Here is a 12,604-nt window from a genome sequence, read left to right on the forward strand (position 1 = left end):
CGAGGGATTCCTCGAGGATTCAAAGAAGAAATCAAAAACGCCGGAACCATGCAAAACTGGATATGTATGAGAAAGATCACGTAGAGTGTTTCTGACTAGACACCGATCATGCTTCTTCATTCTCTCCCTCGAGCAGGATGTAGTGCAGAATATCACTCAGAGTAAGAACGCCCTTGAGCTTGAAGTGCTCATCCACGACGACGAGACGGTGCACTCTGGATTTGCGGATAGTATCGAAGATAGTATCCAGTCCATCATTCAAAGAACATGTGTAGATTCCCGGGAATCCCTGCACAGAGCGTCAGTACCCAGAATTGATATCACCAAGAACGAGCGTCACATACCTGAGAACGTTTTTTCAATGCTTCACCGACAGTGAGACTCAAGTCATCGTAGACACCACCCTTGATCAAGGTAATGACATCGACAGACTCGAACACATTATAAACGACACCTTCCGAATTCACGATAGGGACGCTGGATATGCTGCGTTCGACCAGAATGTGGATGACATCAATGACCGGGGTATCCATCGAAGCCGTGGCGACATTATCATACGAGCCAAGCAACAATTCACCCAGCGGACGACGCAGCTTCTGCGTGTCGGGAACATTGACGGCGACGAATTTCAAGATACGGTATTGCGTAATGACGCTGAGCACGTGGGGCCGCTCGGTCTGGCTATCGCTGGTGACGAGGGGGATACGGCGGGCGCGCGATTCCAGCATGCGCCGACAGGCCTCGTAGAGAGGGCGCTCCGGGTCAATGGAGATAGTCTCTGGCGGGGCCACTCCTAGCGCCTTTTCAACTTCTGTATATTCCCGTTAGCCACGAGGGTGTACCTGCAGGGGATCTGGAGACACAAGGTCCTTCACGCACCTCGCAAGCTGTCCAGGCGGAATTGATCGATCTGATCCAGCGCGGCGGGGTTCTGGAAATAGTATTGGATAACATTGATGTAGTCGGAGGTGGTCAGAAGACCAGCGAATTTGGACGCTTTGGAGTCCCACAACGGAGCTGACACGATGCCTGTACCTCCCGATTCCCGGTTCGCAGTCAGCTGGAGAGTTCTCGGCAATTCTCCTGGGAGGAAGGAATTCGGCTAGGGGTCAACGCACCATTTTGAATCAGAATGTTGAGACTCTCCTTGACGGAAAGCGATGTGTCGAAGATGATGAGTCGGAAGCTGAGAGGCAGGACATCGTAGGAGTTACGGGCTTTGAGGAAATCGCGAATGGCACGCTGTTTGCTGCGTTAGTCAAGATCCAGATGGAGGTGATCTGGTGACTGGTGAACCCATGCCGAAACACGACTGGGCGAGGTTCGCAATTCCGATGATCCCCCCCCCCCCATAGTCCAACGTCCAACGTCAGGTATAAAGAGAGGGCGTCCCCGGTGAAAAAGCAAAATGAGAGACTTACAAGGCCTTGTCGCTCTTCCCGGTCGATCGCTCGCTCGGAAGCCATTGAGGGGGCGTAGGTACGAGGATGGCTGCACGAAAGGCGCGTGACCAAAGATGAAGGTCCCGAGTCGAGGATCTTCCGCCTTCGGTGTGGGGGTCATACCAACCCAGATTCCAAATTATAGAAAGGATCTCGAGGGAGGATTGGCATTTTCTTTTTTTTCTCTATATCAGATTCTCTTAATTAATCCCGTATCATTTGTCGGTTTCACTTCTCGAATGAGGGGGCGCTCAAGGAGGGGCTGCAAGTACACGGACTATACGGGAAGACTACAGATGCTCGATCCTTGTTCAATCCTCCCAACTCCATGGATCTGCGTGGGTTCGGACATTGCGTTACTTTCTACGGAATACGGAGTACGGACGATACTGACCAAATATGACTTGGCATGTAGCACACCTAGTTGTTCAGGCAGATTCCGTCATATCCGACCCTCGAGCTATATGCTCGGTCCTATGGCAAGATCAGTTCCATTCTCCCCCTCAAAACATCTGAGAAGGACTCTATGACGACATGCCACATTTACAAAAATCTACCATCTTCACCGAGAGTCGGTGCGACCACCGACTTCCGGATATAAACCACAAGATCTAAGCACACCATGCTATCAGGACCAAACTCATGCAACTCATAGCCCTCCAGCATTGCTCTGATCCGCGAGGAGTCAGGATCAGACCTAAAGAGTCTGTTATCAGCAACACCATAAGATGAAAATTGAAATAGTCTGTGTGCAGAGGAAGGAATGGCGGGATACGACGGGACGAGACTCACAGCCAGTGTCCCGGTTCGAGTCCATCATCCCAGCCCACTCGATCCCAAATAATAACCGCCGGTCGAGCAATATCCGCAATGATCTCCTTGACCGGTACATCAGGTCCCACTGAGAGTATCATAGACTGCTCATCCACTTCAAGCCAACCACGCGGGTCTTCAATCACCTCGACGCCGACCTCGTCCAAAATCTGCCGGTCAACTTCGGTGAACGCTGGATCCTGTGAATAGCATGGTACTTTCTGCTCCCGATCCCTTTCTTGTAGCCATTCCTTCATAGTCAGAAGGAGCGCATGCTGAGATGCAGGTCCCCACCCAGACTCAGCAAAGGGACTGCCGTCTTTGCTATAATATTGGATGGACATCGTGCCCAGAGCAAACCCAATAACCTTGTCAATCCCATGATTCTTTGCAGAGGATGACAAGATTGTCTTGAGCCTTTCGCAAGCTGCACTTTCTGACCATTCCTGAGTCTTGGTCTGGAATGTTGTTCTGACCACTTCACGGTCCCGGGCGACACGCGGAGGAATGATTTTCTTATTTTCACTATCCCGTCGATATGTCACATGCATTAAACTTATTGGGCAGGCTACCCAGAGGTTTGGTGTATACGACCACTCAAGGTCTCTTCTGAGAGATGCCCGGCATCCATAACTGAGGACTAGTTCCTTACTGAATGAACATCAGTTTCGATACACAATTGCTTGTAGATAGGATCTACATACTCACCAAATGTATTTCTTCATCGTGTTATTATCGGGTCCCCATTCATTCACTTTGCCAGTCTCCGCAATGCACACGGCTGTCTCTCCGGTTATGTGTTTGAGGAATATTTCCTCTCCTCGAGCCGGCTCTCGCTTGATCTGATCCCAGGCATATTGAATTGTTTGTTTGGTAAAGAAGGGCACTCCAGAGGCATAGAGTCGGTCAATAAGTGCCTCGGCCTCTTTCAAAGGTGGTACCCCTTTGCAGTGAACCAAGCGAGATCTGGGGCAATAGTATTCCCGGTCTGAACTTTCTGTCTCATGCTCTGAATTAGTTAGGCTGTCCATCTCCAAAATGTGAGTATGTTTTCAGTTGATTGCCTTGTAAAATGGAAGGCTGTAAGAGATGAGGGCAGTACTTAAGGCCGATGCGGCTCAACCTAACTGTCAAGGGTGCCAGGGCCTCTATTCAGCTCTGTCATGTCAGCCACAACAGGAACTGTAATCATCCAAGCAAGTTAAGCATATCTGCCGACTGTCAGACCTTATTGGGATCTTCTAGTTTAATAGCATTCGCTGGAAAATAAATCGTCCAAACTGGCTGTCTATATATTCCAGGCCTATAGCATCCTCTGAGGATTTGATGTTCAAATGTACCTCTATTCGAGGGATAGTCGTAGATGCCCATTTAAAGAGCCCATACGGCTGGCTCCATCCCGTCACAAGACAATGAACCCCTGCACATACACACGAGAACATAACGAGGAAAGTGCGAGGGGCGAGTCAGGCTTGAATGGATCATGGCTATCGTATGATATGCATTCAAAGATATATGTAATTATCCACAGAGGGGAAAAGAGTATCTAATTAACCCCAAAAAGAAAGCCGTGAAACGCCGCCGCAGCCATGCAAGGTATCATCGCAAAGCACATCTTTCCAAATGCTAGACCAGCCTGAACTAGGTCTTTTGGAATGTTAAATACATTAAAGAGGAAGAAGGGGGGAGGAGAGAGAGGGGGGTTGTTTGGGACGAATCAAAGCATAGGTAGGTCGCGAAGGAAAACAGATAAAGACCCATAAATGGACTCAGACATGCCCATGTAACCTGAAACGGTAGATGCAGGTGTGGTTGGCACCCCAATTTGAAGTCACTCGGAACACAACCTTGTCCACACGGATAGTTGAGATGTCGACGACCGTGTTAAGCTTGAATGCTTGCACATAGTCCGGGCTATGGATATTGTAATCAAATTTCCCAATGCGGTAGAAGTTGGGCCCAAGAACCGGGTCATCTGAGTAGGCACTTGGGGGCTCGAAAGGATTACTGCGACGCAGTAAATCCATGAGAAGTCCATGAAGGGTACCGATTCCTGGGATTATAAATCCCCCAAGTCCTGCTTCGCGGGACGAAAGAGCATCTGTCGCGGGCGGCGGCGTATCTGACACCGCGGAACCCCCAAAGATTTTGGAGAAGCCAATCCGCCGAGGTGTAGCTCCCGGAGTCGGTTTGGCCTTGACTGGCGTTTTATGAGGGTTCACTTTGAAGCGAGCCCATACCTCAATTGTTTTAGGTGCCGCTTCCGGTTCGAGAGAAGCACCCAGAGGAATGTGCTCAACTACCATTCCTTCCGCCACGATGTCCCGACCAAGAAGCACAGCTAGTTGGGTCGTTCCATTGCGGGGGGCACTACACCAGCAGTCGCCTATCTCCTCCCATTTGGTAATGGCAGACAGAGGAGATTGTGATGATCGAACGACATTTTTAGCAAGCAATGAAAAGAACCAGAGAGCTCCTCGGTTGGAAAGACTGCGTCTGGGCCCCAGAGTCGGCGAAGTGTTCTTTGGGTCAATCATTGCTCCCAACGATACCGACAGGAAATTCACACTCTGGGCTGATCTTCGCTGAAGACTTACGTCCGTAGGAGTCGAATCATGAAGCGCGTGTTCTGCCCGAACCGAGCTCACTTCATTCGACAAAGACTGAATTTGACCGTCCATTTTTGATATCTGGTTCCGGAGGTTGTAGAAAATCTCCGATTTAGCCATGCTCGTGTTCGAAGGGGAGTCCCAATCCAGGTTGCCGTAGTAAAGGTAATCTCTAGTCTTTGCCGCAACCAGAGGCACGAAAATAAAGCTCAGAATTAAGAGTAAGAAGAACCCCGCCCTAATTAAGTTCTGGTAGGGACCGTCCATTGCACCTTCAAACATCTGCATGCAGCTTTTTCGACGTGGAGCGCTGGGTTCCTCAACGCGAGTCTGGAGTGCTGGGCCTCGAGGTGCTCGGTCTTGAGGTGCTCGGGCTTGAGATGCTCGGTCTTGGGATGCTCGGTCTTGGGATGTTCGGGCTTGAGATGCTCGGTCTTGGGATGCTCGGTCTTGGGATGCTCGGTCTTGAAATGCTCGGTCTTGGGATGTTCGGGCTTGAGATGCTCGGTCTTGGGATGCTCGGTCTTGAAATGCTCGGTCTTGGGATGTTCGGGCTTGAGATGCTCGGTCTTGGGATGCTCGGTCTTGAGTTTCTCGTTCTTGAGGACTCACCAATGCTGACAATTGAGGACTCAATGATGCTGATAATCGACGCAATAAGCTTAATTTGGGAACATCGGGACTGGGAGCAACGGGGCTAGGAACAACGGGGCTGGGAATTCTGGAGCCAGGAACTCTGGGATTGGGAACTGAGGAAGTTGGTGCGTTCTCAAACTTCATGTCTTCTACCACTCTGAATTGCACCTCCTCCTCCTCCTCATCCTCCTCCGGAACATTTGCCAACCCAGAGATACGTCGAGGGGGCGCTGTGATGTTTTGACCATGCTTGCTTGGTCGCGTTCTTTGCAAATTATCATCGTTGATATCGCGTTCAAGGCTCCAAGATATTACAGAAGCGTTGTCGACAGAGCTATGGCGATATGGTGAGCTGCCCCCGGATCCATTGCGAAGGGGAGATTCCATATGTTGAAGGGCTGGTTCCATCCGTTGACGGGGAGGTTCCATCCGTTGAAGAGGTGATGGATAGACCGGAGAGTTGGACAATTGACGTTGCAAGGGAGGTTGAATCTCAGGACTTGAGTCCGTAGAAATCGTACGTTGAACAGGAGGCGAGGGAGTTTGATCAGAATGTTGCTCTACTGCATAGTGCAGCGATTGCTGAAGCTGAGTCTGGTCGGGTGTTGGCTCACGCTTTGGCGGGCGCATCTGAGCGTTTTGCTTCTTTTTCGTAGCAACTGCTCGTTTTCGGGAAACTTCGAGACGGGCATCGATTGCTTCAGCCATTTGATCAATCCCAATATTGGGTCGCATCTGCATGCGCTGGGGTAATGCTGTTGTGGTAGCAGCGCCATAGTTCCATGATGCCTGGACTGGAACGCTGGGTAATACGGGCCCGTCAACAAGATCAAGGATTGACTCGAATTCTGGTTCCTGATGTAATCTTCTTGAAGGAGTTGCGCCGACCCGGCGTGTAGTGCGTCTGGGCGGCATATTTACTTGCAATCTCTAGATTGGATCTCAAAGTTATACTTTGTTCTTTGTTTGTTTCTAAATGAGGTGTCAGCATTGAACTGAATGAGTAAAATCAAGTAATGCCGGAAGACAGGACATGTTGAATATGTGATTTGGACCTCAAAAGCATCAATCAAGTACTTGAAATAGGTTGCGCGCGCATGTTATTGTTCTTAGCTGAAGAACATCGTGTCGCCAAAATGGAGCATGCGCGAGGACCAACGCCATTGGTCGTCGCAAGTATTGCGTAAAAGAAATAACGCAAAACAAGTTGAGACTTACCAAAAGACAAATGAAGCAATACAGACTCCGAAATTTCGCGTGTAGATGTCACTTCGAAGCCTGTAGATCGCGACCCCGGAGCGACGCGCAGACGCGACGGAACGTGACTTGCAGCTCCCAACCAGAGATGGTGGAATCGGGGAATTAAGGTGAGTGTAAGATTGCCTTGTTTCAAAAACAATAAGGACAAGCAACGTGTGTTGCGTTGCGCCAGAAATCCGGGGAACAAGGAGGTTGTTGAAGTGAGGAAAAATAGACGGGGAGAAAGGGTGGAGCGCAACTGCGAAGATCGCCGATGAGGAATCTCAACTCCGTGGTTGAGTTCAGCTGCCTAGGAATTCTGCGCCGATGGAGATCCATGTTCCTTATATCTCTATTGAATGTTCTTTATCGTTGTCAGTCTCACTACCTTAGTCTTTGTTACTAGATCTCTTTGTCAACGTTGCCCCTCGGAGACAATCTGGGTACTATTTTTGTTTCGGTCCTACTTGCTGCACTGATGGGTTGGAGATGGACTTTGTTCACGTTGTATACAGAATAACAAAATGGCCCTGCCACTCCTGATTCGCCCGGTCGCTACTAAGACACTGGAATATTTGAATACTATACAATAGTCGCGAAAAGGCTGGGGTGAAAGCAAAGACAAGGAAGATGAGGCCCCAAGTATACGCCGTCTAAAAGGAAATCTTACAAGTCTAACACGTCCAGGCGGCCATAGTACCGTCTTTACGTCCCTCCACAAGGTAGCCATCCTTGAGACGAACCTGCTCGATGATCGCAGGGAACGGCCCGTCATTGTCGATGCCAACTCCCGGACCGCAGTCCCATTGGTTGCCATCGGCCTTGTCATAGACTTTGACCACACTCTCTCCGGCAGCAGCCACAATGCGTTTGGAGTCAAATGCCATGTCAGTAATGGGCTTGTCATAAGCATAAGCGTCGTAGATAGAGCCCATACGCAGATCCCAAATCTGTAAACAGTTAGAAACGATAAATTTAGAGAAGCACTGAGATACTTACTCGAATGCTGCGATCCAAACTGCCGGTGACCAAATGCACATCGTCAAATTGAAGACATGTGACCGGTCCTGTGTGTCCTACGAGACTGCGGTGGACATGACCACTGCGCAAATCCCAGAGGCGAACCATACCATCTGCCGTACCACATGCCAGCGCAGCATCGAAGCACTGCACTGCGCCAACAAAGTCAGCCGAAGCATCGGACATGCGTCCCGATGGTCGCCAGTCAGATTCTCCTCCCATCATGGAAGACGATGCCTGAGCGGACGCCCACATAACATCCAATGTTTGAACACAGCGGCCCTTAACTAGATCCCATTGTCTGAGAGTCTTGTCTGCGGATCCCGAGATGAGTGTATTGCCCTTGAAGTGAAGCGCTGTCACCTCATCGACATGTGCCTCGAGGGAAAAGACATTGCAGTCTTCGAGGTTAGACGTCGGCGGTGCTGGGAAGTTATGACCTGAGTCTCCATCTTCTTGGTCACGCTCGTGCTTGTTGAGACGCCCATCTCGAGTCACGGGCCGAGCACGGCTCAGATCCCATAATTTGACAGAGGCATCCATGGATCCGGTTGCCACGATGTTATCCTCTACCTGTAAGCAGCGGACTGAAGCATGGTGACCCTCCAAGAAACCCGAGCATCGACCGACATTCATGTCCCAAACTCTCACGGTATCGTCTAACGCAGCGCTGACCATGGTACCAAATGGATAATCGAAGTCGATGGCAGTAACCAGGTCGGTGTGTGCTTCTATTTCCTTGATCAAGGACCCAGGAGTGAGGTGTTCATGTAGGATTGGCATCGACCGTTTCCCTAATATCTGCTGTCAGTCATGAGTCGCATCCAATGTTGAAGGTTTCCATACGATTAGACCGATGTCGTAGGCTTTTTGATGAGGGCGAGGGCAGCTTGTCATAAATTGATTCGGACATGAACGAAGCGTCCATCGCTGGATCTCCGGATGACCCAATAGAGCCATCTTGACCGTCAGACTGCGGCGTCCCTGTCGCAACTGGTGTGCCCTGTGAATCTTCTTCTGGGAAATCTTCCAACTGATTATCGAGGTCCGTCACTGTTCCAATATAATCAGTTATGTCCCTCCCCATCATCCGGTCTGTCCAAAGAGGTTGACCCACGTTCTTGCTCCAATCCCGCCTCGTCCATTTCCAAGCCAGCCAACCGATCGAGAACGATCTTGCGCATCTTGTGCAAGTTGGCTACCTTGTTGTCGATTTCGTGAATCTCCGCGCTGCACATGTTCTTTCGAATCCCCATCAACTCCAACTTGCGACTCAGCGATTTCCGCTGGTCCTTCAACCCGGCCGGGCCGGCAGTCAAGGTGCCGCCTTTCTCGGTGTCCTTGAGAAGCTTGCCCTTCGAGGTGCGCCTTCGGTGTCGTTTCTTTCCATGGTCTTCTTCGGGTATGGAGGCCTGGAAGCCTTGGAAAAGGGAGTAGGAGCTGCTATCTTCGGGAATGTTGGCGAGAAGGTCATCCGGGACCGACGAGAGGGCACGGGATTGAATCTCGGTGGTCGAAAGCTTCGAGCGGACGAGGTCGGTCGGCGTGGTTTGTGCGAGAGAAAAAACCTTGCGCTGCATCGACGGTCGCCGCAACTCGCGGTGGATGTCGCTCATAGCATTGTGCAAGTGGTTGCTATTCTGTTCGCCCGGTCCCATCAGGTGTCCGGCGGTACTTGTGACTTTTCGTCCGAATGCTTCAATATGGCGAGTCTGCATTCACCGCAGATATGTTCCAATCAGCCAGGAGCTTGGTGGGGGGCGTCATCGGAGGGAGAGAAAAAGCCTACCGTTAAGCCGGTGCCCAGAAGGCCATCGCCCTCGACGATAGCTGAGAGGCCCGACGGCGAGTCGTCGCGGCGCTGGTTCTCCATGAGACCAAGAGTGTCTTGGGCTCAACCGAAACCCATGCGATACGAGGAAGGGGGAAAAAGTTGGCAGCTTGCGGTAGGTTGCAGTAGGATACTTGGTGTCCCACGCGAGTTTACCGCGTTCCCCGGATACTGCCGTATGGTACTTTTACAGGCTGAAACCAGCTGCTTCAGTCGCTTTGGACTACCAGAGTTTGGATAATTCGGATCTGTGATTGTTTAACCGCAAGGGTATTCAAGCGTTCTGGTTTGCGGTTCTTGAGGGTGTTTTTGCAAGTACCTCGGTCGCATATGGCCTAAGTACCAAATTCGATGCATCATTATACACCAGACCGAGCCTTGCAAGGTCTTTATCACTTGTTCACCAATTTATTCTTGCTTGTAATTTTTAAAACTCCGTATACGAGGATGATGCAGAGCTTCCAATACAGCGATTTTCGATTTTCTGCCTCTTCTGCGACGTATAAATGGGAAGACAAGGGCCCGAGTTGGGCTGGAGATATCCGACTTCGCATTTCCGCCGATTCTCATTTTCTCCCTTAGACACTTCACCACAATATTAAGCCATGGATTCCGCCATCGATCTGTCCGATGTCTCCAAGGCACTGGACCTTGCCAACATTCGTTTCCAGTTGATGTGAGCTATTACCTTTCCTCTAGCCCGGCTGAAGACTTCCTTGATCCTTTTCCCCGCCCCCGCCAAAATCTTTCAATACACACTATACCCATGCAAAATGTTACATTTCTATTAGACCTCCTCAATACAACTATAGCAAGAGCCGCTGGCTAATATTCCAGACCCCTAGTCGTCTCGAGGACACGATCACCTTCCACCTGATCGAACGAGTACAGTTCCCGCAAAACAAGACCGTTTACGCGCCTGGCGGCGTGAAGATCCCCAACAGCGAGCTCAGTCTACTAGACTACCTCCTCCGCGAGCAGGAGCGGATCCAGTCCCGCGTCCGTCGCTATCAATCACCTGACGAATACCCGTTCTTCCCAGAGGTGCTCGAAGAACCGATCCTGCAGCCGCTGGAGTACCCGCGCATCCTGCACGAGAACGATGTCTGCGTCAACGATGTGATCAAAGAGCGCTACATCAATGAGGTCTTGCCGGCCATTTGTCCCAAGTTTGGACGGGAGGACCGTGGTGAAACGCAGGAGAACTACGGCTCTGCGGCGACTTGCGATGTTTCTTGTTTGCAGGCGCTGTCGCGTCGCATTCACTTCGGAAAGTTCGTCGCGGAGTCCAAGTTCCAGAAGGATCCTGAGACTTTCGTCCGTCTGATCAAGGCTGAGGATCGCGCGGGTATTGATGCTGCTATCACCAACTCTGCTGTTGAGAAGAAGGTCCTTGAGCGCCTGGGTCTCAAGGCCAAGACTTACGGCACTGACCCTGCTTTCCCTGACGTCAATGGTCCGAAGATCAACGTCGATGCTGTGGTTGCTATGTACAAGGTAAGAACCGATATATCGAACTCTGCTCTTAGGTGTGCAATGGCTAATCGTTGTACTACTTTGATAGGAATGTGTTATCCCATTGACCAAGGTTGTCGAGGTCGAGTACCTCATGCAGAGACTCAAGGGTACAAAATGGGAGTAAGAAAAAACTTATTATGAAGCTACGATACACTTATCCCATAGACTCTACATTTATGGAAATCATGTGGCCGACACAACAGGCCCAGGAACAGAGAGAAAGCGAAGAGCAAAGACATAATAAACTACCACAGAATATATTGCTTTTTTCTCGTAAATTGGACATTAAATGTATCAGATTATAAAGTCCTTACATTAGCTATGACATGTATTCAGTGAGAGCCTTAACCATGGGCTCAAACTTAGCCGCTTCGATCAGAATCAAGCTACCCTTGGTACGGATACCCAACTCCTGGAAGGCACGCTTGGAGTCTGAGTGGCCATCATCAGCCTTGTGGGTATACTCAATGGTGCCAGAGCATAGCGCATGGCGCTCCACCACCTCGTCTTCGGGGTGGAAGAAGAAGCGCTCGGCCTGCTCACCACCCTTCTTCTTCTTCTTTTGAGGCCGCGACTCTTCCTGATCGAGCTTGGATTCGATCTCTTCGTAGTTCTTTGAGACAACCAGGTAGTGCGTGAAGCTGTAGGGTTCCTTGTCCTCAACAGCCCAGGCGATCTCTTCCTGGAGCATGTTGTACATGGGAGGAACGATCTCGGAAGGCATATTGATCAACCGCTCGGTCAGGATCAGGCCGATGGGAGGGATGGGAGTTTGGGAAAGAAGCTGGGCAGCGGGAGCGAGGGACGGGTTGGAGGCAGTTTTGGTCTTGAGGTAGTTGATCAGGTTCTGGATGACGGGTTTATCCTGAGAGCAATTCGTTAGTACAATTGAAGAAGCTCAGAAAGTGAAAACGCGAACCTTGTGTTCTTGCAGGTTGAGAATAGTCAAGAACGCATAGGGGTCTGATTCATGTCCATCAGTCTTCACGGTTGATCCCAGGGTCGGTTGGGAGAGAATCAAATCGGCCAGTGCGGACATGTCGAAGAGCTGAGCATCATTGTCGAAGAGCTGGCGCAGAAGGTTCTTCAGGCCGTGGAAATCGATAGGCTGCGGGTCAAACCATTCGAAGTCGACATTGACCATATCCATATCCTGTAACAGTCATTCTTGTTAGCAACCCAACGGTACACAGTCTGGGATGTGTGCAAGTCTGACCTCGTCGGACGACTCGTCGTCGGGCTTGGTGCCACCCATGGTGACATCACCGAGCTCTTTCCGCTTGACCATATTGTGCTAATTGGAGTATTATTTGTCTGAGCTTGGGTAAAATGAAGTTCAAAAGTTGATCTCGGCCCCGCGCTCGGCCGCTTTCGAACTTTTTCTCTTATCGGTTGTTATCGCCGATGTATGTCATCAGTGTTTTTTGGCCGCCTTGCTACCGAATATACTTCTGTGAGGGATTGATCTCAATGCTCAATGGTAAAGTACAAAGGAT

The 12,604-nt window shown here is 50.4% G+C and overlaps 6 protein-coding genes across 6 annotated transcripts; 1 reads left to right on the forward strand and 5 right to left on the reverse strand.

Annotated features, from left to right (window-relative positions):
• Positions 1-106: 106 nt before the first annotated feature.
• snf4 (AMP-activated serine/threonine-protein kinase regulatory subunit SNF4) lies at positions 107-1,466 on the reverse strand (the record flags this gene model as incomplete). Its single annotated transcript, XM_057175233.1, has 5 exons — positions 107-289; positions 345-811; positions 880-1,029; positions 1,119-1,242; positions 1,422-1,466. The coding sequence occupies 5 exons, from the start codon at positions 1,464-1,466 to the stop codon at positions 107-109; spliced, it is 969 nt and encodes a 322-aa protein (XP_057032280.1).
• Positions 1,467-1,985: 519 nt separating this feature from the next.
• On the reverse strand, positions 1,986-3,286 carry N7457_004189 (SRR1 family protein; the record flags this gene model as incomplete). The annotated part of the gene is made up of 3 exons (XM_057175234.1): positions 1,986-2,139; positions 2,235-2,906; positions 2,964-3,286. 3 exons carry the CDS (start codon positions 3,284-3,286, stop codon positions 1,986-1,988), a joined length of 1,149 nt encoding a protein of 382 aa, XP_057032281.1.
• A 738-nt stretch (positions 3,287-4,024) lies between these two features.
• On the reverse strand, positions 4,025-6,415 carry N7457_004190 (uncharacterized protein; the record flags this gene model as incomplete). Its single annotated transcript, XM_057175235.1, has 1 exon — positions 4,025-6,415. One exon carries the CDS (start codon positions 6,413-6,415, stop codon positions 4,025-4,027), a length of 2,391 nt encoding a protein of 796 aa, XP_057032282.1.
• Positions 6,416-7,413: 998 nt separating this feature from the next.
• On the reverse strand, positions 7,414-9,632 carry mdv1 (uncharacterized protein; the record flags this gene model as incomplete). Its single annotated transcript, XM_057175236.1, has 5 exons — positions 7,414-7,689; positions 7,739-8,553; positions 8,606-8,812; positions 8,877-9,471; positions 9,549-9,632. 5 exons carry the CDS (start codon positions 9,630-9,632, stop codon positions 7,414-7,416), a joined length of 1,977 nt encoding a protein of 658 aa, XP_057032283.1.
• Positions 9,633-10,195: 563 nt separating this feature from the next.
• On the forward strand, positions 10,196-11,232 carry N7457_004192 (chorismate mutase ARO7; the record flags this gene model as incomplete). The annotated part of the gene is made up of 3 exons (XM_057175237.1): positions 10,196-10,266; positions 10,436-11,087; positions 11,155-11,232. 3 exons carry the CDS (start codon positions 10,196-10,198, stop codon positions 11,230-11,232), a joined length of 801 nt encoding a protein of 266 aa, XP_057032284.1.
• Positions 11,233-11,427: 195 nt separating this feature from the next.
• N7457_004193 (protein-transporting protein BCP1) lies at positions 11,428-12,396 on the reverse strand (the record flags this gene model as incomplete). Its single annotated transcript, XM_057175238.1, has 3 exons — positions 11,428-11,973; positions 12,028-12,261; positions 12,325-12,396. 3 exons carry the CDS (start codon positions 12,394-12,396, stop codon positions 11,428-11,430), a joined length of 852 nt encoding a protein of 283 aa, XP_057032285.1.
• Positions 12,397-12,604: the final 208 nt, after the last annotated feature.

This window comes from Penicillium paradoxum (assembly GCF_028828445.1).
Source record: "Penicillium paradoxum strain IBT 22861 chromosome Unknown utg000004l_segment0_segment0, whole genome shotgun sequence".
NCBI lineage: Eukaryota > Fungi > Ascomycota > Eurotiomycetes > Eurotiales > Aspergillaceae > Penicillium > Penicillium paradoxum.